The 24,584-nt window shown below is 40.8% G+C and overlaps 1 protein-coding gene and 1 non-coding gene across 6 annotated transcripts in view; one reads left to right on the forward strand and one right to left on the reverse strand.

Moving 5' to 3' along the window:
- The window catches only part of OSBPL3 (oxysterol binding protein like 3), a 157,032-nt gene extending 132,860 nt beyond the window's left edge, over positions 1 to 24,172 (forward strand). For all 5 annotated transcript variants that reach the window (XM_069958770.1, XM_069958774.1, XM_069958771.1 and 2 more), the window contains 11 exons: positions 1,755 to 1,889; positions 6,947 to 7,040; positions 9,357 to 9,592; positions 10,808 to 10,945; positions 12,343 to 12,406; positions 16,113 to 16,191; positions 17,725 to 17,869; positions 19,199 to 19,343; positions 20,855 to 20,981; positions 22,190 to 22,312; positions 23,947 to 24,172. In XM_069958770.1, the coding sequence (XP_069814871.1) occupies positions 1,755 to 1,889; positions 6,947 to 7,040; positions 9,357 to 9,592; positions 10,808 to 10,945; positions 12,343 to 12,406; positions 16,113 to 16,191; positions 17,725 to 17,869; positions 19,199 to 19,343; positions 20,855 to 20,981; positions 22,190 to 22,312; positions 23,947 to 24,043 (1,383 nt within the window). In that variant the 3' untranslated portion in view covers positions 24,044 to 24,172. The remainder of the gene's footprint in view (positions 1 to 1,754; positions 1,890 to 6,946; positions 7,041 to 9,356; positions 9,593 to 10,807; positions 10,946 to 12,342; positions 12,407 to 16,112; positions 16,192 to 17,724; positions 17,870 to 19,198; positions 19,344 to 20,854; positions 20,982 to 22,189; positions 22,313 to 23,946) is intronic.
- On the reverse strand, positions 3,044 to 3,234 carry LOC138785079 (U2 spliceosomal RNA). The gene has a single exon (XR_011362054.1). It is a non-coding gene; the product is annotated as a U2 spliceosomal RNA (small nuclear RNA).
- Positions 24,173 to 24,584: the final 412 nt, after the last annotated feature.

The raw sequence follows: 24,584 nt of genomic DNA on the forward strand, positions 1-24,584 counted from the left end.
GTTATTTTATACTAATATGGATGATCTAGTGGCATTGTCATTAGCACGTATAGGTTAATGGGCATATAAACAATGTAAATCCTCCTCCATGTATATAACATTCCCATGTTAACATTGTAGAAAGAATCTTCGTATGTCAGCACTTGTTTTTTTCTCATCTCATAAAGTGATGGTATACAGCTAGGTCATTGGTGGGGGTCTGACCTCTGGGAGCTCCGCTGATTCTGCAGAGTAGCTGGTCAGGAACTTTGCTGTGGACAGAAAACGGGATCATAGAGCTGCGCCTGCAAGAAATTCTGTAGATTACAGGAACAAAAGGCTTTGCTGACATCATTCACATGTAACAGATTTACTAAGGCAAATCTGCACCAATTTTTTATATTTCCTTTGCTGATTGTTTCCCCCCCCCCTCCCCCTTCCTATGGTGATGATTCCCTCATCAGTATTTGGATGTGGCAGGAAACCAGAGTACCTGGAAGAATCCCACACAGAAATGGGGAGAAGATACAAAGCCACACCTACAGCCTATTCAGAATAGTATATCCTTGTCAGGGGCGTATGTAGTATTGATATCCAATCCAGAGTGCACTAGATACTAAGCATGCCCCCTGTAAACCTCACACAATAAGTGTACTCCAACACGGTATCTGATCACCTTGTATCCTTAAAGCCCCAATTACACGGGGCAACCGAGAGGAGCAAACGAGCGTTGTTAGCACTCGTTTGCTCCTTGTTTCCCACTTGCTGCCACCGCTATTACACGTGTCGGCGGCAAGCAGGTGAGTACAGGGGGGCACAGGAAGGGGTCATCACTAGATCGTCCAGGGAGCCCATAGCAGATATAAGCGGTTTGCTGCCTCCGCTCCTATTCCACAGAGTGACAGCAGCAGATCGTTGCTATATTAGTCGTTTGTCTTTCAACATGTTGAAAGACAAACTGCTGCAACGATCAGCCGACATCGTCCATGTCGGCTGATCATTGCCTTCTATAACACAAGACTATTGTCGGCCGTAACGGCCGATAATCATTTTGTGTAATAGGGCCTTAAGGCCCTATTACACAAAACGATTATCAGCCATGCTTGGCCGTTTACCGGCCGTTCCGGTAAACAGTTGTGGTCTTTTAACATGTTAAAACTGCACGATTACCACTGCTGACGTCAATGGTTAGCCCGAACAATCTAAGGATTGTCCGGGACGCCCCTCCCGCTGCTCTCTACTAGCTGTCTTTGCATGTAATAGAACAGGCACCGCGAGGGGAACTGGGAGAAGCAATCTCTATAACCTGACAGGTCGGTGCTCACTTCCCCCTTATTATTGTGCAGTGTAATACGACCTTTAAACTTTACTTGCCGTCTTTTGGACCCTTAGGTAGTGGAATCTTCTACACCCTTTCACTCCATGTTAGTAGTGCACCTATACCAGAAAGATAAATTAAAGTGGCTGAGATCTGTTCTTGCCTCTGTTGTCTGTATCACAGTGTGGGCAATGCTTGAAGACTTGCAGGCCTTGCAGCTTGTCAAAATATGACAGGGTAGGCAGCCAGTGGTCCTCATGCAATTTTACTGGGGGAAAAAAATAGCAAACATATAAAAAGTCTTTTTGGAATGGTTGACATGGTTGGGCTAACCACAAGAAAGTTTTGCTTGGTCTCCTTCATTTTTTATCCACATTTTTTTTTATGGTATGATATTCACAAGACAGGCAACAACATTTCTAGAAATAATAATTTGTTTTTATCTTATTACTATTAGGAGACGACCTGTGAGGAGAACAGACCGCTGGTTCATCAGATATCTAATGAAAGCCGCCTGTCTATCACAGATTCCCTTACAGAGTTCTATGATGCTCAGGAAGTTCTGCTGTCTTCCAGCTCATCTGAAAATGAGGTTGGTACTTTAGTTTCTAAATTATGTTGTGATTTTCTAGGGTTTTCATGCTCGGTGGAATCCCAGCAGTCACCCCCACCCCCCCTAAAATCAGCTTCTTATGTGGATATAGGAGATGGAATACCACTGGAAACTTCCCATCTCAAAAAGTCAACTTTGAACAAACAAGCCCTTACTGGGTGGTAGGGTTGTATGGGGGATGAAATGGAGAAATCTTGAAGCCAATTATAGATGCAGCCATTGAGCAGAGTGTGGGGAAAAAACTGAAATCAGCTCACCATGTGTCCATATATATTAATGTGGAGCTACAATGTACAGAGGGACATACCAGGCTGACTCCCCGTAAGACAGGCATGTAACTCATCCAGATTTTCTTGGACATTCTCTAAATAGGTAGATAGAAATATAAATTTCATAATGTTTAAAGGCAGGCCATAAGAAAAAGGAAAAAGCACAAAATTAAACATGGGCGTATTTCTAACTGTAATACTTAGTTCTGAGTCATTTAGATGCATCACGTTACTATTGAGAGAAGAGCGGAAAAGGTGGTCTTGTGAGGACTAGAGATGAGCGATCCTCCCTACCCGACCACTCTCCATTTGACTAAAGAAATTAGATGCAGCTCAAAGGCTGCCTGGAAAGCTTGAATATGGCCATTGGCAGCAGGAGTAGAGCTAGAAGTAGCAGGGGGTAATAATACTTTGAATTTATGGTCTTAAAGACTTGGCACAATTGAAGGTTATCCCAAGGTAGTGGATATTTGACTCTGGGGAAAATGTGGAGCTATTACTTTCAATTGATAGTTCTAGTAGGAGTAGGTTAGCTACCTATGTATTTACACTGGCAGTTACTGTGTTTGCTGTTAGCAGTTAGGGTGAATGTGCCAGGTTTGCTTTAAAGATGTGTTGATATGGCATATATTCTGTTCAATAAATTGCAAAAATTCCAAGGCTAGCCTTGGATTTCTGCTGCATATTTTCAGGCTGGACCTCATTCTTTATGGACGTAGAATAACCCCATTTAGTGGTGCTATTCGTCTTTCCTGTGTCTCCGGCACGCATTGCCAAGGAATATTCTTGGAATATGATACATGCCGTTTATTTGGGTGTATTAATACCACACTGTGGTGCATGCCTTTGGTGTTTTTTTTTTTTTTTTTGTGCACTGAACCTGGAGGCACTGAAATACCAGGTCAATGCCTGGAGAGGACAGGGCAAGCTCTTTTTCCATCTCCCTGTTCTAAAAATCCATTTAATATATGGTCCCCAGATAGGGGACGTATCAGATATTAAACTGATAAGAACAGATACTACACTTGATCTTAGCCAAAAGGCCGAGAAGCGATGCTTTTGGTGGTTTTGACAACAATGGACATGTATTGTGTAACGCGCACCTATGGAGATAGGAAATAAAAATGGTGGTGTAGCTCACCATCAGGAATGCTACAAAATTAAGCTTAAATGCAATATAGCACAACCCAACTACAGAATACATGCATGAAATACCAAAGAATTTAAAGATTTATTAAGCTAACAATCATTGCTTATCACAAGGGCCCTGTGGTGTGTTTTATATAATCTTTTATACCATCCATATTATTTGATTGTGACTTTTTAATATATGATTTATTAAATACTGAACTTTTATCGGGTTCTGAGTGCACTTTTAGAGGACTGCTGCTTTGATATTTCTGTATGGACATAGCCTAATTTTTTTTATTTTTACAGCTTGGTTAATTGTTGTAACGAGAAGCACATGGCTGTAATTGTCAGTAATAACAACAATAGGAAAATATTTGTTTCCTTTGAGTCAGAATTCTGTGGAACATTATCTTCACAATAAGCTAAAAAAAGTTAATCTTCCCACAAGTCGTAAACTGTAATAGTCATTTTATCATGGTTAAGGAGACGTGACATGACAATTTGCTATGGAGAGCTTCTTCTATTAATAGGGCTGTATTTTTCTATGCCGAATATATCAAAATGCCATTCCATAGAGCTTATAGAAACTGTGTCTATTGTGTTCTGTAATTGGAACAGACTCCCCACAGTCTTGTTTTCCCTTTCCTGTCAATCCCATATTGTCTAGGCAAACACTCAAACACTTTGAAAAATTATAGGAATGTTTATCAGTATAGATTTTCTAGAAGTTATTTTGTTAGCTATATTGCAACCATAGAAATAATATGCCACTTTTTTCTAAAAAAAAAAAAAAAAGTATTTCCATTTACCATATGGCTTATATTGCTTACAGAAAGTCTTGTTGTACCATAAAATATGAAATGTGTCAGAACTGTGATGTCACATATGTCATATTATGAGTATGTTCACACTACTGCGGAATATGCAAGGAAATTTTTAAGCAGAGGCCACTCTGCATATTGCGTAGTGTGAACATACCCTTAAAGGAAAACTATCAGAAGGTTAGGTAGGTGGGAGGGTGGCTACGGTGGATTGGTGCACTGAGGGGGTAGCTCCGCCCCCAGTTAAACACCTAATTAGCATATTAAACAAACTGCTAATATCCCAAAAGCGATGCCAAGGATGAAGGGGCCTTCAACCTCAGTGCCCTGTGCCGTATAGCTATGTTCCCCAACTCCAGTCCTAAAGGACCGGCAAGAGGTCAGGATTTGAGGATAGCCCGTACAAAGACCACCACCTGTGATGATACCTGATGCACTGACTATAATTATATCACCTTTGAAATAGTGTGGAGATCCTCAAAACATGACCTATTGGTGGGCCACGAGGACTGAGGAACAGTGCCCTATAGGGACATATCAGCAGGTTAGATCCTTCTAACTGGCTGATAGTTTTCCTTTAAAGGGAACCTGTCACATTGAGGCATGTCCACACACTGGTTTTTGAAGTGAAAAAAATGGTTATTTTTTTAAAAAGAAATAGTCCAAAATATTTCACTGAATCGATTGCACTGCTGTACTGTATTTTCCCTTCATAATAAAGATCAATCTGCTTAGCGTTTCCAGCCCTATAGCCTAGTTCCTGTAGCTCAAAGAGCATGTTCAGTTCCATTTAAAGTGTCACTGTTGTTTAAGAAAACTTTTTGATAAGTTTTGATCGGTCCAAGTCTGAGAGTTCAGACCTGTAGCGAGCGGGAGAGGACACACTGCAGTCCGTCCTGTACCTGCTCTCCGTTAGAAAAAGGGGTCTGGCTCATAATGTAAGTCTATGGAGCCCGACTTATGTACTGAACTGGTGTTATATTTCCATAAAGTTACATTTATCAGTTGCCACTTACTAGGAAGCCGTGCATTGTAGCGCTCTGATAGAACTCAGCACTTAGGATCTTATTACCTAAAAAGATTAGTGTGCAAAAAATTGTTCTATTATTTGAATTTAAGCAATAATCGTTCCCTGTGTATACAGGCAACCATCAAACAACTAATGGAAAATCTTTTGCATATGTTTCAGTGCAGGTACGCATCGTTCGCGATTACAATCATTCATCTACTATAAACTATTGTAATTGCGATCATAACTACCGACTATCTTTACGTGTATTATGGTGAATGATTTCAGCTTGTTCGTGAAAGCACTCATTTGTAATTGTTTATCTTAATCGGACAAAAAATTTTTTATTTAAAAATCTAATCGGACCCTTAGGGCCTATTTACATGGAATGATTATCGTGCAGAAAATCGTTATTCGAATTAAAGCAATAATCGTCCTGTGTAATTGCAGGCAACGATCAAAAAATCGTTTGTGTGCTTGATCGTTGATTTAGATCTGACCCTAAAATCATTGTTAATCATTCGCTAATCCTTTCGCTGTAATTCCACATTCATTTGCTAATCGCTCAGTGTAATTGCACATCGTTCTTTTGCTGGAATCGGATGGGGTAAACGATCGTAGTAACCATTGTTGTAATGATTGTAACTAACAACTATCTTTCTGTGTAATGTGGTGAACGATTTCAGGTTAATGATAAACAATCTAGTTTGTGATCATTTATTGTTAGTCGTTAATCGTTAAAAATCCATTCGTCTAATACAGTAGGACCCTTAGGCCTTCATAGCAGAGTACACCATGCTGGCTAACAGCCAATAGGTTGCATCTATACTGTTTTACAAGGTGGGCTGCCTAATGGTGCGTTTACACAGACAGATTTATCTGACAGATCTTTGAAGCCAAAACCAGAAACAGACTATAAACAGGCAACAGGTCATAAAGGAAAGACTGGGATCTATCTCTTTTCAAATCCATTCCTGGCTTTGGCTTCCAAAATCTGTCAGACAAATCTTTCTGTGTAAATGCACCCTTAGGGTCCATTTAGACAGAAAGATTATCTGACAGATTATCTGCCAAAGATTTGAAGCCAAAGCCAGGAATAGATTTGAAAAGAGGAAAAATCTCAGGCTTTCCTTTATGACCCGATCTCTGTTTTTGGCTTTGGCTTCAAATCTGACCCTTATGGACCCTTATGCTACGTTTACACGGAACGATTATCTGGCGAATTTTTGCGATAACGATCGAATTCGAACGATAATCATACGTGTAAATCGATAAATCGTTCATTTTGATCTTTTAATATATTCTTAAATCGTCGTTCGCAAAAAATTTGCCGATCGTTCCGTGTAAACAGTCGTTCACTGATTTTACCTATGTGTGAAATAGGCTTAAGCGATCGCAAAACGAATTTTCTGTACGATATATCGTTCCATCTAAACGCTGATCGTTATAAAAAAAAAATTGTTGCTTCAAAATCGTTAATCGTTCGATTGGGTGAATTATCGCTTTGTGTAAACATAGCATTACTCTGTGACTGCAGCATCAATAGAGGTATCTAACAGGTGCAGCCTGGTTACCTCTAATGTTCCATTGTCCAGAGCCGATATGATTCCTGCCAATCATCAGAATACAGTGGCATTGGTCTCAGAATCGTAGCCATGTTTTGCTCATGATCCACATTTTATTGGTGAAGAGCTCTGATTCTGGTGAAATGGAAATTTTCCTGTTACTCTTTTTTATTAGTTACCCGTCAATCTTTGCTATCCATTGCACTTGGGAATTAATGTATGTGTTTTCTCTGTTTCCTAGATATCAGATGATGACTCCTATGTCAGCGACATAAGTGATAACATATCTGAGGACAATCTTAGTAATGACATTGACAGTGAAAGACAATCTCTAGGTAAGTGTTATGCCGAACTATCTGACATAATCAGCGAGACAGGCCCCAACAGTGGTGTGAACTGAGCCTTAGGTGGATTCTCATGTTGCTAAACCCTGTGAACATTTGAAATAGATATAGATGTAGTGACATGGGGATTTTATCTTACTTTCACCCCTCATAATAGAAGCCAATCCACAGAAGAATTAAAGGAGAAGCCCGGCAATTTTTTTTAATTAAAGTATTGTATTGCCCCCATAAGTTATAGAAATCACCAATATACACATATTACGGGAAATGCTTATAAAGTGCTTTTTTTCCCTGCATCAAGGCTTCACTTCCTGGATAACATGGTGATGTCACTTCCTGGATAAAATGGTGATGTCACGACCCGACTCCCAGAGCTGTGCGGTCTGTGGCTGCTGGAGAGGATGATGGCAGGGGGACACTGAGGGACACAGGACACTGGAGGGACACTGAGCATCCTCTGCCATCATCCTCTCCAGCAGCCACAGCCCGCACAGCTCTGGGAGTCAGGTCGTGATATCACCATTTTATCCAGGAAGTGAAGCCTTAATGCAGTAGTAAGTGCAGAGAAAAAAAGCACTTTATAGGCATTTCCCATAATAAGTGTATATTGGTAATTTGTATAACTTTTGGGGGGGGGGGGGGCAATACAGTACTTAAATTAAAAAAAAAAATTCTGCTTTAAGCACACTTAGGGTTTTACAATCCACACTTTTCCACCAAAAAAATCCACAATCAATGCACCATATGTTAACTTGGACTTTTAACTGACTTTTATGTTTTTTACTTTGTTTTATTCTCCAACTGCTATTGACATTTGTTGCTTTTGAAGCTGCAATTGACTAGAAATTGTAATTGTTCAAACACTAACATGTTTCAGACATGAGCGAGGAATACGGAAGATGCAAATATAACCTGGCTAAGTATTCCTAGGAATGCACATTCCTGATAATAGACAAAAGTAAAAGGCCAGCCATCATCCAATGAAAGAGAAAACACAAGTTCATTGGCTGAATGCATCTTTTGTGCAGCCATTTAAATGCTGTTTTCATGGGCCGATGGGGAAAGAAAACCTGGTGCCAATCTTGGTGATCGGCGCTCATTTAATAAGCCTATATGGGTCAGTTGCTGGATTGTTTGTGCAGCCTCTTAGCTTCATTATTGTTGGCTGCACATTGTCCAGTTAGATAGGATGTTGTGCGGCTGATAGTATACTGATAATAGTAGACTGGAGATGCCCACTGCTGAGAAGTCTAAAAACGGAAGGGGGCTCCCTCAGTTAGTTCACCAGCACCCTACAATGTAATGATAAGGTGTTTATTGGTTTTTATGGCAACTCGTGGTCCAACAAAGTTCCTTAGGTCTGCCAGAGTCTTTTGCCTATTGGATGAAACCCAATAGAGTGGCAAAACCTCATTGTACATGGTGTGAAAAAAAGTGTACATGAAATAATGAAAGACCTCCGCCAAAAAGTCAATAATATAATATATATTATATATATATATATATATATATATATATATATATATATATATATATATAATATTCTGTTCTGTCATCATGTAATATGTCATAGCTAAAGTAAATAGAAACAGAACTTGACTTTTGACTTTAATTAAAGGGCATATCCACCCAACTTCAAAAGTTATCCCTTGCCTGCAAGATAGGGGATAACAAAGTGATTGGGGGGCACTACTGCTAGGCCAATCCTGGAAATGGAGGTAAAGTATCTCCCAAATAAATAGAGTGGCAGGGCGCACTGTGGATAGGTTAGAAATATTTCTTTATAGGGTTATCCAGTGAAAAACTTTTTCTTGCAAATCAGCTGGTTTCAGAAAGTTAAATTTGTAATTTACTTCTATTTAAAAATCTTAAGTCTTCCCATACTTATCTGCTGCTGTATGTCCTGCAGGAAGTGGTGTTTTTTTTTCAGTCCGACACAGTGCTCTCTGCTGACATCTCTGTCCATGTCAGGAACTTCCAGAGCAGCAGCAAATCCCCATAGAAAACCTCTCCTGCTCTGGACAGTTCCTGACATGGACAAAGGTGGCAGCAGAGAGCACTGTGTCAGACTGAAAAGGAAACACCACTTACTGCAGGACATACAGCAGCTGATAAGTATGGGAAGACTTGAGATTCTCAAATAGAAGTAAATTACAAATCTATATAACTTTCTGAAACCCTTTGATTTGAAAGAAAAAGATTTACGTTGGATTACTCCTTTTGGCTATTAAAGCATAGCAGAGTTTTATGTAACAACAGATGACTTGTATGTTAATCTTTTTTATTTTCTATTTTCTAATTTCATAGATGTAGTGGATGGTTTTCCAAAGCACAGAACGTGCCTTCCAGCTCCTTGTCCGAACACAAGTAATATCAGTCTATGGAACATTCTTAGGAACAATATCGGGAAAGACCTCTCTAAGGTGTCTATGCCTGTGCAGCTGAATGAGCCCCTTAATACTCTGCAGAGGTTATGTGAAGAACTTGAATATAGTGAACTTCTAGACAAAGCAGCAGAGACACAGGACCCATTTGAAAGAATGGTATGATACCAACTTTTATGATAAATGGGTCTTTAATTCATTTTTAATGGGGTTAAATATCAGAATGTTATACAGATTAGTAAAAGATGTTATGCAGCTTTGTAAAGGACTTAAAGGATTTAAAGGTCTCAAGTAGAGATGAGTGAATTAAGACTACAAACACAGTGAATCTGTTTGTTAGCTCAGCAATCTGCTTATCATCCTGCTGCTTTTGAAGTCTGTGCGGCTCCGCCCCAGGTGCCTGGACAAGCTGGACCCAGTCCTGGGAAACCTCTCCCAGGACTGGATCCAGCTTTTTCAGGCACACAAGGCGGATCGGCACAGACTCTAAAAGTATCAGGCTGATAAGGCTAGGTTCACACTGCGTTTTTGCAAAAACAGATGAAAAAAACGGATGCATTTGTGTGCATCCGTTTTGATCCGTTTTTCCATTGACTTCCATTGTAAAAAAAACGGATCAAAACGGATCCGTTTTTTTTGACGGACACAAAAACGTAGCTGACACTACTTTTGTGTCCATTAGAAAAAAAGTGATCCGTTTTGATCCGTTTTTTTTATAATGGAAGTCAATGGAAAAACTGATCAAAGCGGATGCACACAAATGCATCTGTTTTTTATCCGTTTTTTTTTTTTGCAAAAAACGGATGAAAAAAAAACTGGTTGCAAAAACGCAGTGTGAACCTAGCCTAAGCAGATTGATGAACTAACAAACAGATTCACTGTGTTTTGTACTGTTAATTCACTCATCTCTAGTCTCACTCCCTCCAGCACTTAGCTGCTGTATGTCCTGCAGGAAGTGGCGTATTCTTTCCAGTCTGACACAGCGCTCTCTGCTGCCACCTCTGTCCATGAGTGGAACTGTCCAGAGCAGGAGCAAATCCCCATAGAAAACCACTACTGCTCTGTACAGTTTCTGAGATGGACAGAGGTGGCAGCAGAGAGCCCTGTATCAGACTTGAAAGAATATGCCACTCCCTGCAGGGCCTACATCGCTGATAAGTACTGGAAGGCTTGTGGGTTTTTTATATAGACGTAATTTACAAATCTGTATCACTTTGTAATACCAATTGATTTGAAAACAATTATTTTTCTCCAGTTTACCCCTTGAAGATTATTACAAGCCTATTACTACCCCAGCAGTTGACTGTTTTTAATGTATTCCACCATATGTGGTGGATTTCATCAAGTTTAATTATTATTTTTTTGTACCCCTAGGTTTACATTGCCACGTTTGCAGTATCTGCATATGCCCCTAGCTTCTATAGGGCTGGTAGTAAGCCATTTAACCCTGTGCTTGGAGAAACCTATGAATGTGTAGATGAAGACAAAGGATTCCGTTTTATAGCAGAGCAGGTAATGTGTCTTCTTACATTTCTGTTCCCAATGGGAAAGGCTGCTATAGTGGATATAGTTCTCCCCTATGCTGCGAGGGATTGATCGCAAATATTGATCTAGACATGTATTCAGCTTTGTTCATTAGCATCTTATCCTGCCGTAAGATTTCTCTACTGATTTGAAGGAAGACCTTGGCCTATTGGATTGACATGTAACCTTTAGGGCCTATAGACAACATGTGGTTTGGATGGTAATTGACATTTCTTACAACTTAATCTTGGTATCAGAAAATGATATATGGCCGCAAACATCCCATGCATTTCTGTTATACCATTATTTTCTATATTAAGTGTAAAATTTTAGCTTTTTGTGAATGCTATTTAGTAATTGTCCATAGAAAACATAAGTGCTTAGATTCAATACCCCATCTGAGTTACGGATTGTATTGTAATTTTCTTCCACCAAGAGGATTTATACCTTGTGCCCTGTCAGGAAGCAGACAAGGCTTTTATTTGGCTCTAGTCTGCGCCAGTCCCTGGGGCCACATATATTGTCAAGTCTACAGTTAGATTGGTGCCCTTTGGCGCGTCTCGGAGAGGAGTCTGGTAAGTGCAGAGCGCAGACACCGCAGAGCAGGAATAGTCAGTGATCTTCCTGTGCTACAGATAATTTACTGGGGAGAAAGTGTTCAGGAGAGAAATACATTATTATAAGGGCTTTTATTAGATGTGCTAAACTATTACTTAAGAGAAACACATCACGGTACAGGCTAAATGTCATTGATTCTTATACTGAAAGGATTCTCCTTCCCTCTTCCCTCATATTAACATCGATTCATTACAGGCAGGTGTTCATATGGATCTATGCATGCCTTAGGCCATGTTCACATTACGTTATGGGCCTCTGCTTGGCATATATGTCAGGAGAAGCACTCCATAAGCCCACCAAATGTATAAAGAGAGTTCTGTTCACCCTATGGGGCAGTATGTGTTTGGCCATCATTGGGTTGGTATATACAGAGGTCCATGGCTCATTACTAGAGTAGAGCAAACTTCCAGCGTCTGAACCCAAGTGTACGGCCTTTGATTAGCGGTGGCTGCAGAAGCTTGATAACGGCCTATGGCTGTATCCATGTTTTCCAGGCAGCCTTTGGGCTTTAACCTTTTTCATCAGCCATCGCTAATCAAATGCTGCACACTTGGGTTCGGTCGATCTCGAGCATGCTGGAAGTTTACTCAGTTACTATCTGCTGTAAAATCTTGTTAATGATATTTCCAAAATCATTTTCAGAATTAAAAAAAAAAAAAGTTGTCTACAGTATCAACAATCAATAAGCTTCATTTATGTAAAAAAAAAAAAAACTAGAACCACCATTATATATTGAGTGTAAAACAATGTGTTCTTTCTCTTCCTAGGTTAGTCATCACCCACCCATATCTGCCTGTCATGCCGAATCTGACAAATACGTGTTATACCAAGGTAACTATACAACCTAGAAATCCAGATTTATTTATATAATTTGGCTAAATTGGTAAACTGGTGCAAAAAAATTAATCCGAAGGTGATGTTAAATGAGTGTTTATTGTCCAGAGCAGTAGCAAATCCCTTTAGAAAACCTGTACTGCTTTGGACAGTTCCTGTCACAGACAGAGGGGGCAGCAGAGAGCACTGTGCCAGACTGGAAAGAAAACACTTTCATGCAGGGCATACAGCAGCTGATAAGTATGGGAAGACTTGGGATTTTAATAGAATTAATTAAGAAATTTGTGTCACTTTCTGACACAAGTTGATATAAAAACATTTTTTTTGCTCTCCGCCGGGCCCCTTTTACACTGGTGATTTAAAGGTTTCCATGTAAAGTGGTGTTTTCGGTCTCACATTTCTGAAAGTGTGTTTTGTACTTTGTCTATATGAAATGTCAGAACAGTAGTTTAGCTGAATCTTCTCTTTTAACTTTTGCTTATAAGACTTTGCATAGTGTATGAATATATAAGATTAAAGGGGTTTGCCCAATTTTTAGCAGTAAACCTAGAATGTGCTCAGAATAAAAAAATATAATACCCGAACCTATCAAACTTCCACTGGTGTCCTCTTCCAGATACCTAAGGGTCCCCTTTGGTCGGAAATCCAGCACAGTAATTCTCCCATTTCATCTATAGTCATGTAACCACAGAGGTAGTACGTGTTCAGTGCTTTGATTTTTTTGCAACCTAAATTATAAAGAATATAACCTGCCACTTCCACGTAGTAAACCAGACTTCACTCCAGGGTCTGCTCCCTGCTTGGCAGATATTCCTAACCGGTAGACATTGCTTGGGTGCCCCATACAGTGCTGTATCTGGTATTGCAATTGGACCCCCAGCTAAGGGCCCTATTCCACCGGACGATTATCATTCAGATTATCGTTAAATTGTTCGAATCTAAACGATAATCGCTCAGTTGAAATGCAGTTAACAATTAACGACCGAACGAGAAATCGTTGATCGCTTTATAAGACCTGGACCTATTTTTATCGTTGCTCGTTTGCAAAACGTTCGCAAATCGTTCGCATTGAATAAGACGTTGTTCGGTCATTCGCAGTAGATACGAACGCAATAGTGAAGAAATAGCGAAGAAAAAACTATCGCAAATACGATTATAAGTAACGATTATCGTTCCATGGAAATGAGTGAACGTTTTCACGTCTTTCGCGATAGCGGTCATTTGAGATCGTTAACGATTATGCAAATGATAATCGTCCAGTGGAATAGGGCCCTTAGTATAGGCCAGGGCCGGATTAAGGTCAGTGGAGGCCCTGGGCGACAACCCCCCCAATAAATAAATTAACTATGCCACGATCTATACAGATGGCAGATTACTGTAGGCGACTTAGCACAGGCCCTCCTCGCTCCTGGCTGTATTGCTTAGCATCCTCCTCTGTTGCGCACGTGATGGTCACTAGAGGCTGCAGTGCAGAGGAAGATGCCAGATCCTAGAGACAGGAGCAGGGAGGGCTAAGTATCAGAGTTTATTCCCACATTGTGTTTGTGTTAATAACGCAATGTGAGAACACAGAACTTTCTGTGCGCTGTTGCTCACCGATCTACTAGGGTTCCTGCTGGTGGGGGCCCCTAAGTGGTGGCCCCGGGGCACATGCCCCTGGTGCCCTCCCTTTAATCCGGCCCTGGTATAGGCCATTAATATATAGTCCCACAAAATACCTTTAACTCATGATCCCTCCAGTTTTTTACATCCCTGTTATCCCCCATCAGGAGAGGGGACATAGATTTCATAGGTTTGGCAGAAGACCCTTTGAAAGTGAACGTAACATCTTCCTTCGTTGACTTTTATCCAGAGCGATGGCCTTTGTGGCATCTGTAGCCTCTCTGGCTTCTGTTTCCAATGTAACCCGCGCAGGATATAAGTTTAATGTGACCACTACCAGAGCCGTGATATGATTCATCTGCTCCTCTGACTAAACAGAATAGGAAACATGTTCAGACATGATAAATTGCTGTCATAAATTATAGCAATATTTCATGTTTGGCTGAGATTGCTGACAGCTTTTAATGGACTAGGTATCATCTTGGGATCCAGGATGTTCTCTAAATAGCAACAAACTGTCTAGTGTCTGTGGAAATGACGACTACAAATGGGATTTAGTGAACAAATAATGATTGTAAATGGGATCTCAAATGCACATTACCAGTCTGTTCTAATGGGCAGTGTATTGTAGGGATACAGTACATTAGCTACATTTACCAGGTAGTATCTAAACACTGTGTTTTATGCCTATTTATTATAGTCTGAGCCTCTATATCAGGCCTTGATAGGGAATTCCCAATTACTTCACTTCAGTGCAATCTATTGTTCTCTGTAAGCAGCCAAGTCTGTCTGGGGGATGGCTGACTTTGTTATACCTTAATAAGACAACTGACTGTAAATTCAGAAAACTAGCTACATGGGTCTCATGTGAAGTTCCTGTAGTAATATATGGGTACATATAGGTAAATCATATAAATAGTTTTACTTTATAAGACTTATAGTGACTATTTCTAATCTATGCACTTAAGCGCTCATTAAAAAAATGATAATAAACGTCGTGGTTTCTGTTTTTTATATAGAGGACTCTTGGTTTATTCTGCCCTCTAGTGGTATTGTCTGTAAGGTTCAATCATTTTTTAGTAAACTGTAATAATTGTGTTAGGTGGCACGTTTCTATTGTATTAGATAGATTTTTCATAAAGATAAAAAAGGGATCTCTAGGTAAAGTAAGCAAAACTTAAAGGACCAACACCATAGATGCTGCTGGTCAGTAAGAGACAAACACTGGTTAAGGTTGGATGCAGCAAACTGTGATTTGTAGAGGTTTACCTTCTTTCTGTTCCAACAGTGGTAAAAGACCAAGAGTAGGGAAACTGCCAGCATGGAATAGTAGCCTCATTAACGTTGTGTTAAAATGGTATACATGTGACAAAGATGATCCGTGTCGGGAAAAGAGCACAAAGCTTAACTACTAGATCCCAATCTTATGACATTTCTAAAAGTACTTAATTCCTTTTTGTTTGTATAAAAGTAACTTGATTCCATATGTTTTCCGATTCTCTGTCAAACACATTTCTCTTTTATACGCCGAGACCCACCAACTCACTCTGTAGAAGGGATTGCTCCCAGAGACCGCTACGCACCCCACCGCTACTCATCTTCCACGTGAAATACTAGCAGCGACCCCCTCCCAATCACCCCCCCCCCCCCCACTCCCACCCTCTTGTCGATGTCCGTATGTGTCTACCGTCTCTCCCTGTTTTCCAGTTACATCGTTTTTCCCTTAAAAGGCCTTACCCATGCTTCTGACATCACTAAAAGGGACAGGACAACCCACTCCCATACATTGCCTACTTTGCTGCTCCCCTCCCTAAGTGGGACTTACACCCCGAACCTTGGTTGGAAGACCTCCTCCGATGCTCCCCCCACCTTGGGTCCTGCCCATGATCTCCACCGGCACTCTATACACAGATGGGTTGCCTACCTGCCTCAGACAGGCCGTTTGTCCTCCTTGTTTTCTGTACTTGTTTCGTTAGGAGGAAAATATTACCGGTTTATGATCACAGTCAGTCTGTTTCTATGTATTTATGAAATGAAAAAATATCTTAAATAAAGAATGTTTAAAAAAAAAACAACACATTTCTCTTTTTTTATATTTCAGATATTCGGTGGAAAAATAAATTTTGGGGTAAATCTATGGAGATAGTCCCAATTGGCACAACGCATTTGGTTCTGCCTGGGTAAGAAGCACAGTCACATAGGGAACATTTATGAAGGGTACACCTGAGGCATACGCCAGGGAGAAGGTGCATATTTGCCCCTTCTCCCTGGCATACGCCTTCCACATGCCCCGCTCGCCCAATGTGCGGGCTGGGGGAGCTTGGGGAGGGGGTGTGATAAGGCGTGGAGGAGGCGTGGCCTCCTCCGCGTCTCATTTATCATGATTTACACCTGCTCGCTGGACGCAGGTGTAGATTTCGTACGCCGGGCGCAGATTCATGCGCCTCTTAGTTAATCCTGCCGGGGAAAGGGGGGTGGGGCCTAATATAAGACTGGTGCACTTGTATGCCAGTCTTTGTAAATCCCCTCCATAGTGTTAAGCTGTAGACTATATTAGACCTCGGTTACACAAAAACGTTATTGATTATTTTACGAAAGCTGTGATCACGGGAAGGAGATCAAAACTGCTTACACAAAAATTATGGTGTAATATGTGGCAAAATCTCTGGTTTACACAACATTTTCATGTGCACCACATTTTCATGTTTTAGACACTGTTTAGAGTGAGTTTGGCCTGACTAGAAACAGGGTGCGGCTTAGAGGCACCATTTTATGGTGCACATTTTTGGTGTAAAAGTAGGCCAACTAATGAAAGCTGCAGACCTAATCTGTTTAAAGGTTGTCCGAGAGCAGAAAGGAAGACAACTAAAGTCTTCTGCTCCCCAGCACTCACTTCCTATTAATTCAGATCTCAGAAGTAAGCCTCCCCAAGACATGGAGGTACTGGCATATATCCTGATCATCGCATGTGGACGATGCCCAGCCGCTGGAAGATCAGGGACATTCTTGCAGGCGTAGGGGGCATGCACACGTTCCATGAATACAGTCTGTACCATGTTCATGGACCTCCTGGCATCAAGTATCATTATGATGCTGGGAGCTCCAAATCAGTTTAAATGTTTGCGGTACTGTACTGGCACAGCCACATGTACAGTACTACGAAAATTTAAACTGATTCGCCACATAATAATACATGATGTAAGGAACTACGAACTCTGTTCCATTGCACAAAGTCTGTATATACGATCCATGCATTGAACATGTGTAAATAAGACGTGGTCAGCTCCCTGGAAAACCCTTTAGGTTTACATTGTCTAATAATTATATAGTTTATCATTATCTCCCCCAGTACTTTAACAAAAAAAAAAAAACAACAACTATTGGCAGGTTAATATCTAACCTGCTGATATGTCCCTATAGAGCACGGGGTGCTGAGGATGAAGGTAATTTTCTTACCTTCATCCTCCGTGTTGTTCCCGTGCCATTAGCAATTTATCTTCTATGCTAATTAGGCGTTTTGGTGCACTGGGGACGGGACCACCCAAAATCAAACCTTGGAACCCCTACTTGCCACCCACATTGTATATTGTATATACCCTTGGTCAGCACTGAATCCAGGATCCATGATTATGAGAGCTGATTTCTTAAATGTGGTATCTGTAAATCATCATATCATATATAATGTATTTAACCTGTGTTTTCTATCATTTAAGATTTGGGGATCATTACGAATGGAACAAAGTGACCTCCTGCATTCACAACATTTTAAGCGGCCAGAGATGGATTGAGCATTACGGAGAAATAATCATCAAGAACACCAAAAATAACAATTGTCACTGCAAAGTCACCTTTATAAAGGTACATGTCTATTGTTACAGCCTGTGTGGACACTGAGAGTGTACAATCTGTGTGTAATTGACTTCTCTGCTTTAATGTACTACCCTTTATGCACTGCTTGTTCACAAATATCACACCTCCTAAACTAAGAGCACCAAAAACACCCCAACCCCCTCCCTCCATGATTTAGTGGACTATATATAATAGGTAGAATAGGGACAGCCTGCTCACGGCCAAATGAAGCGGCATCTCTAAAATAAATTTCATCCATGCAGAGACACCTGTTACATCCTTTGATAATGTGATGGATCAATCACCATTTAGAGGATGCCTGAAGGGAACGTCCCGTCCGGACATTGGTGCCAACTAGTAAAAGAAGAATTAGATCAGGGGCCGCTCTTCACGGCTTGAATTGGCTCACTTACCATAGTTCTAGTGAATAGGTGGCTTTAAGTGTCATTAAGAAAGCCTTTGACATGTCAAAGCTAAGTGCTTCTCTCCTTTCCACAGAAGACGGGTTCCATAGTCTATTACGTCCATCTAGTGCAGAGATGAGCGAGATTCAGAGAGATGCACTTAGCTTGGACAAAGTAACGGTGACAAAAAGATGATTTGCTTATTTTGCCATAGCCTAAAGTATACTGAACAGCTTGGGGATTAAAGGGGTTGTCTCGTGAAGACACCATATAGGACTTACTAGGGCGCAGAGCATCATTAAAGTTGGTCCCCTCTATAAGCCTGTTTGGACATATGGGCATTATAAAGGGAAAAGCCTGCTTTGAGCCGGAACAGAGGGCCAACAAACTTGAGACGTTCTAGTAAGATAAGGATGGTATTTCATCTGAATGGGTACCATGTCATACTACATTTTCTCTGCAATTGAAATACTGGGCTCGCCTTAACAAAATCGATTGTTCGCCAGGATGCCGAGCCTTAAGTGGTCAGCTGATCACCCGAGAAGCCTCATTGTAAATATAAGACCAAGAAAGCCCCTTTAAATCACTAGGTATGTTGGCTTTTACATCAGTACCCTGTAAGCATCCCATACACTGTAGCTCCACTCTACAGTGTGCAACTGTATGTTGTAGTGAAGCTCAACCCAGTCTCCTGCTGTGCCGCTATGCTGCTGATTCCGACCACCCAAACCTTCACTGATTACACATTGCAGGTCTGTACGTATAATAGAACATCAGCTGGTGGGCTTCCAGCAAAAGAGTTGAAATGTAATATTTGTATATTAGGTTTAGTTTTACCTGTTCCTTTTTTATTGTATACTGAATACACAGGTATATTAGTAAGTGGCATCCATTTATTTTTTTTTACAATAAAAAGTAATTTCATCTTCTGTAGGCAAAGTACTGGAATCCAAATGTGCATGAAATTGAAGGATCGGTGGTGGACAGGAATGGTAAAGTTGTGTATCGGTTGTTTGGAAAATGGCATGAGAGTTTATTCTACGGGTCACCCACTGCACCGATCTGCATCTGGCGGACAAGTATGTTCAAAGTGTCTTCCGGACTATTATAATATTTAGCCATTTTCACAGTAAATGTACAAAGCGTTCTAATGTTTAGATTTTTTTTAAGGAATTTTAAACCATAGAAATCACCAAAAGTCAAAAAAGTGAATCTAATTTACAGTGTATGCCCTGCCAAAATTGCATTTTAATATTAAATTCAATTTTGGGCAAAAATCTTAAATTCCATTAATCCCAAAAGTAGTAACAAATATCAAATCCTTTGATTGTTGCTTTTCTAACTACCCATTTCGATATTAGGGTATGTTCAGACACAGAAAAATTATTTTGTAAAACCTTATTAACTTATAAAAGGGGTTGTCTGAGTGACTGCTGGGACAATAAAATGACCAAACACGATACTTGTCTGTCTTATTGTAAGAGCTCACATGAGGGGCATATGGGAAGTAGCAGGGTTGGGGCACAATCTAAGGAATTAAAAAAGAAAAAAATCATGTACAATCAGTCGGATTCTCCATGTCTGTCTCCAATCTGCTGATCTGTAGGTTTGGTATCCATTTAAAGTTTACTGCAATTGACTGTCCATCCAGCAGCTGTCATGTTGGACTACAGGAGGCGAGGGCAATGTTGCATCCCAAAACCCCAAAGATGCCATGTCTCACCTTGTCTTTACCATAGTGGCAGAGTGCAGACAGCCCCAGGGATTTTCATATTCCTTTCCATGACTTATTTGCGCCCTTTGCATATATGTAGTTGTCTTGTTCTGTTTTAAGTGTAATCAGATTTTATTGACAACCAAGCGCAAGACAGCATATACAAAATCAATCGAGCTTCAGTACATAGCGACCTGCAAGTCGCCTGGCATCACAAAAATTTTTAGAATTAGAAAGAACAAGAAAAAGCACAGTGCAATGTCTAAATTTCCAAACATCTACACCGCCATCACGGCAGTGCTGAACTGTAGCATACAGCAGGCAACATAGATGTCACGCAGGTTGTGAGAAAAGAAAATGAAAAGAGAAAAGAAAAGGAAAAGCTGAGATAGACAGCCGAAGAACATGGGGAGGGGAAAGGTGGCAGGCGGGGGGCAGGACACAAACCCAACACTACGGCAATTCCAGTACTACAGAAATGCAGAGCATCCAAACCAAATCCAAACGGGTGAGGGCCAGAAAGGCCTCCGAATCCATTAACAAGCGCCAAAGAAACCATACCTTATCAAATTTAGCAGACTGCTCATGAGCCTCTGCCATCAGCTCTTCCATTCTACCCAATTCCCTAAGTTCGCCAAGCGATTCTGCCAATGTGGGTACTATGGGTGTTTTCCAGTGTCGGGGAATGACCATACGTGCCGCAGTTAAAAAATGACGCAACATCCCTTTTTTGATGGTAGCCAGGGAACCCGGGAGCTGTGACAATAGGGTCAGCTGTGGAGAATTAACGACAGTCCTCCCAGAGTATGCGGAATAGATGGTTAAGATGTTCTGTTTTATACATTGACTGTATCTGTTGTTTCTCTCTTGCATCAGATCCTATGCCCAAGGACCATGAGCTGTACTATGGGTTCACTAAGTTTGCACTACAGTTAAATGAAATAGATCCAAAGACAAAGCTGCTGCTACCATCTACTGACACCAGGCTCCGACCAGACCAAAGGTAAGCTTTTACCTTCCATGTATTGCCTTTAGTAATATATACTAAATACACTAAACTAGCTGAGATTGTGAGATGGCTAAGCATATGTTTCATTGGCTTCCAAAAATCCATTGTAGGTAGTCTTATCCCGCAGGCAGATTCCCTCCCAGTTTGGCCCAGTCCTGGTAACTGAACAAGAAGTAAGCGACAAATGGAAAGGATTATGTGCTGAGAATCAGACTGGACATATCTGGCATAAGGGAGCATAGTGTTTTCTTCTATTAAACATGTCTTAGATCTATGATCTATGGCTGACTGTTCTAAACTATATTGTATGAAAGGAAAATTGAACGCAATATGCGGGATCTAAGGGTAGAGTCTCTTGAAACAGTGGGCTGCCTGTGGCCAAAACCACACCCATGGGTGGGTATAGCTCCCAACAAACTTTTTATTAGCCACTCTATTTCTGCAAGTATACTGTAGTTGTACCCATAAATCCTTACAGACGATAAGAATCAGTGTTAGACTGCGAACCTGCAGCTATGGATGTGTACCGGTAGTCGTCCACATTAGCACAGACCCATTCATGCAGAAAAGGGGAACCGCGACAGAAACGCAGACCGTATAATGGATCACCAGTATTTTTTGCGGCATGGATCCCAGTCCCAGGCAGCACAGACCTGTAACACGTACAGGCCTGTGTATAGGGCCATAGAAATAAATGGGTCCTTCTTCTGTCCACATTTGCAGGTCCGCCAATGTGGGGCCTTGATAGTTAAGCAGTTTTATAGATAAATCTTGTAAAATTGTGTGCCCATTGTAGTTTCAGATTGATTTTGCAATTTGTTAACTTTTGTTTCAGTGCATAGTCTTTATAGATACATGCCTCAGGTTCCAGCAGAAATCTTCGTACCAAATGCTTTGCTTTGACTATTTTAATGGGCAGTTGGTGCCAATTATTGAGGTATTGAGGGAAAGTTTGGGGAGAAGCTTTGTGGTCCTTAGGGATTTGTTAGCAGTCTGCATGAATAGCCACATGATGAATATTCTGTATTCAAAGCTGTCTGACCTTACATAGAGGTCATGCAAAAAAATCTGATTTTATACTGAGAATTTTAAATAAGGTGATCAGAGCAGCATCATTGTACCAGGCATGGCTATGTGGCAATCTCAAGAGCAAAGTCATCTCCATTGCTAATAATGTGTAATGTGTGGCTCTTTTCTGACAGATTGCTCGAAGAAGGGAACCCGGAGGGAGCAGAAGCCCAAAAACAGAGGATAGAGCAGCTGCAAAGGGAGAGGAGAAGAGTTTTAGAAGAGAATAATCTGGAGCACCAGCCTCGGTTCTTTAGGTGTGGATCATTTACTTACTATTTTATCAGTAATGTACAATGTAGCCGCCGTACACTTTTATTCAGTCAGTGTGAGGGCAATGTCTATGTTATACCACCCAAACAAAATTTTTTGGTACGAAAAAAGGGGAATGCTTATATCTAAAGGGAATGGTTAACCTATGCAAATAGGGGCTCTCCCTTGAGAGGGAACAGTTTTGTCCTTGCACTATACAGTCGACTGATTTCTGTGGTCACCGTGTAATAATTCTTTGCCGAGAAAATGAGGACAGATACTACCTCTGCTATCATGGAACCGTTCATCAACAAGGGTTCTCCAACCTTTAAGAAGAATCACTCCAGAATGGTGTTAAAGTGTGCACAAAAAAGATCACTAAAATACAGTCATATAAGGCTTATGTGTATAGCAGCCTGAGGTAAGATTTCATGTTATAAGTGTGATAGGTGATGATCACAGCGCAACCTCTCTGCCTCCCAGCACAGTGACCTCTACATAGATCACAGAGCATACCTAAAAACCTCTCCCATAAAAGGCAGTAGGGTCCATCCCAGACTGTTGTTTCTACAGTACAGGTGGCTGCTGAAAAACATCACTCAAAATGCAGCTTAAGGGAACCTATCAGCAGGATAACAGGGGTATAAATAAGGTAGATAGGGCTACTCATCATGATTGCAGGCATATGTTTTATTTCAATAGTCCTCTCCATTGGGTAGATTTAAAGAAGTTTTCCAATTTAAGCTAGATAGAGGACAAGTAAGAGATTGTGGGGGGTCTGACCTCCGACCTCTTTCCGGCAGCTCCATAGAAAATGAATAGAGGGGCGAGTCACGTGCCGCACCCATGGCTGTATGCAGAACAATGGAGCCATGGGGCTGTTCTGGAGATCGGGGGAAGTATGGAGGTTGGACCCCCCCAAATGTCTCACTTGTCCCCTATCCTGTGTATAGGGGACAAGATAGTTCAAGGTGGAAAACCTCTTTAAGCCTTTTTGTTAGTATGCATGTGGGGCTCAAGTGTCTAGGGGGCGTTCCCAAAGCACAGCAAGAGCCCAGAGAAGTCTAGCCCATGTCCTCTTTATATGACCACCTCGTGGCCCACTTGCATCCTGTTCGACCGACTGGTACTAGATAAAGAGAACATAGGCTGGACTGATCTGGGTTCTTGCTGTGCTAAAGAACACCCCCCTTGGGTACCTGAGTCTCACGTGCATATTACCAAAAACATTTGTTTTGCTGATGGGAAGGGCTACTGGAATTTTAAAAAAAGCTATTTCAAGATGGCTGCCCTCATAATAATATCTAAATATGAAATAAAAACATTCACAATCAGAAAATAGAAACTGACATCAAAAGTAATTTTAAAGTATTTGGCGGCAATTGGTGGAAAAAAAAAATCTAGATGACATATTCCCTTTAAGACCCAGTAAAAGCACTCGGCACCATGTTGTTGGCAACAGAGCAAATTTCTTGTATTTTGCTATTAAATGTAAGTTTATTGCTTTACTTCGGTTGATGAGAACATTGTATTCTATGTGGCATAGGCAAAAGTCCTTTATGTGTCGTCTATTTTCGCTAAAGAATAGGAATGATTTCTTTTTGTTGGTAAACTAACAAGTGTGCGTCTCTGCCTGCAGAAAGTCGAGTGATGACACATGGATGACGAATGGCACTTACTGGCAGCTACGGAAAGATCCAGGATTTGCTAAATTGGACTGCCCCATATTGTGGTGATGACAAAACGGAGTCCTGTTCTGTCCTCCCGCTATTCATCATGCTGAACCAGATGCACATTGCAGTATATTTATTAAAAGAAGATGCTGGAATTTACATTTGTAGAGCCAGTGTTTCATTGGAGATCTGTCCATGGGCCGTGTGCATTGATTTGCCGTAAATTTAGATCATCTCTATTTGTCTGTGACGAGAATTCGACCTTCTATTGTCCCTATAACAGGAATAATCTTTTCTTTATATCCACAGAGCATCATACAGATACATGACTTTTGTTGCTACATTTGCTATTATTATATAGCTACACAGACATCACATTCAAAACATTTTAGACCTTGACTGCATTGAAGTTTACTACTTGGATTGTGCGGATCCACTAAATACCTTATACCATTTCCCAGGCCACTAAAAGGCATGTTGGTTACTTCTCCGGGATGTAACATCTGCGTTTGTTTCAGCAAATGTATCTGTCTGTAGTAATATAGTGTGGGCTAAATCCAAGTCTCTGCTGAGGAGCTAACAGCTTCCTTAGCACTTTAAAGCC

This window comes from Dendropsophus ebraccatus, chromosome 2 (genome assembly GCF_027789765.1).
Source record: "Dendropsophus ebraccatus isolate aDenEbr1 chromosome 2, aDenEbr1.pat, whole genome shotgun sequence".
Taxonomy (NCBI): Eukaryota; Metazoa; Chordata; class Amphibia; order Anura; family Hylidae; genus Dendropsophus; species Dendropsophus ebraccatus.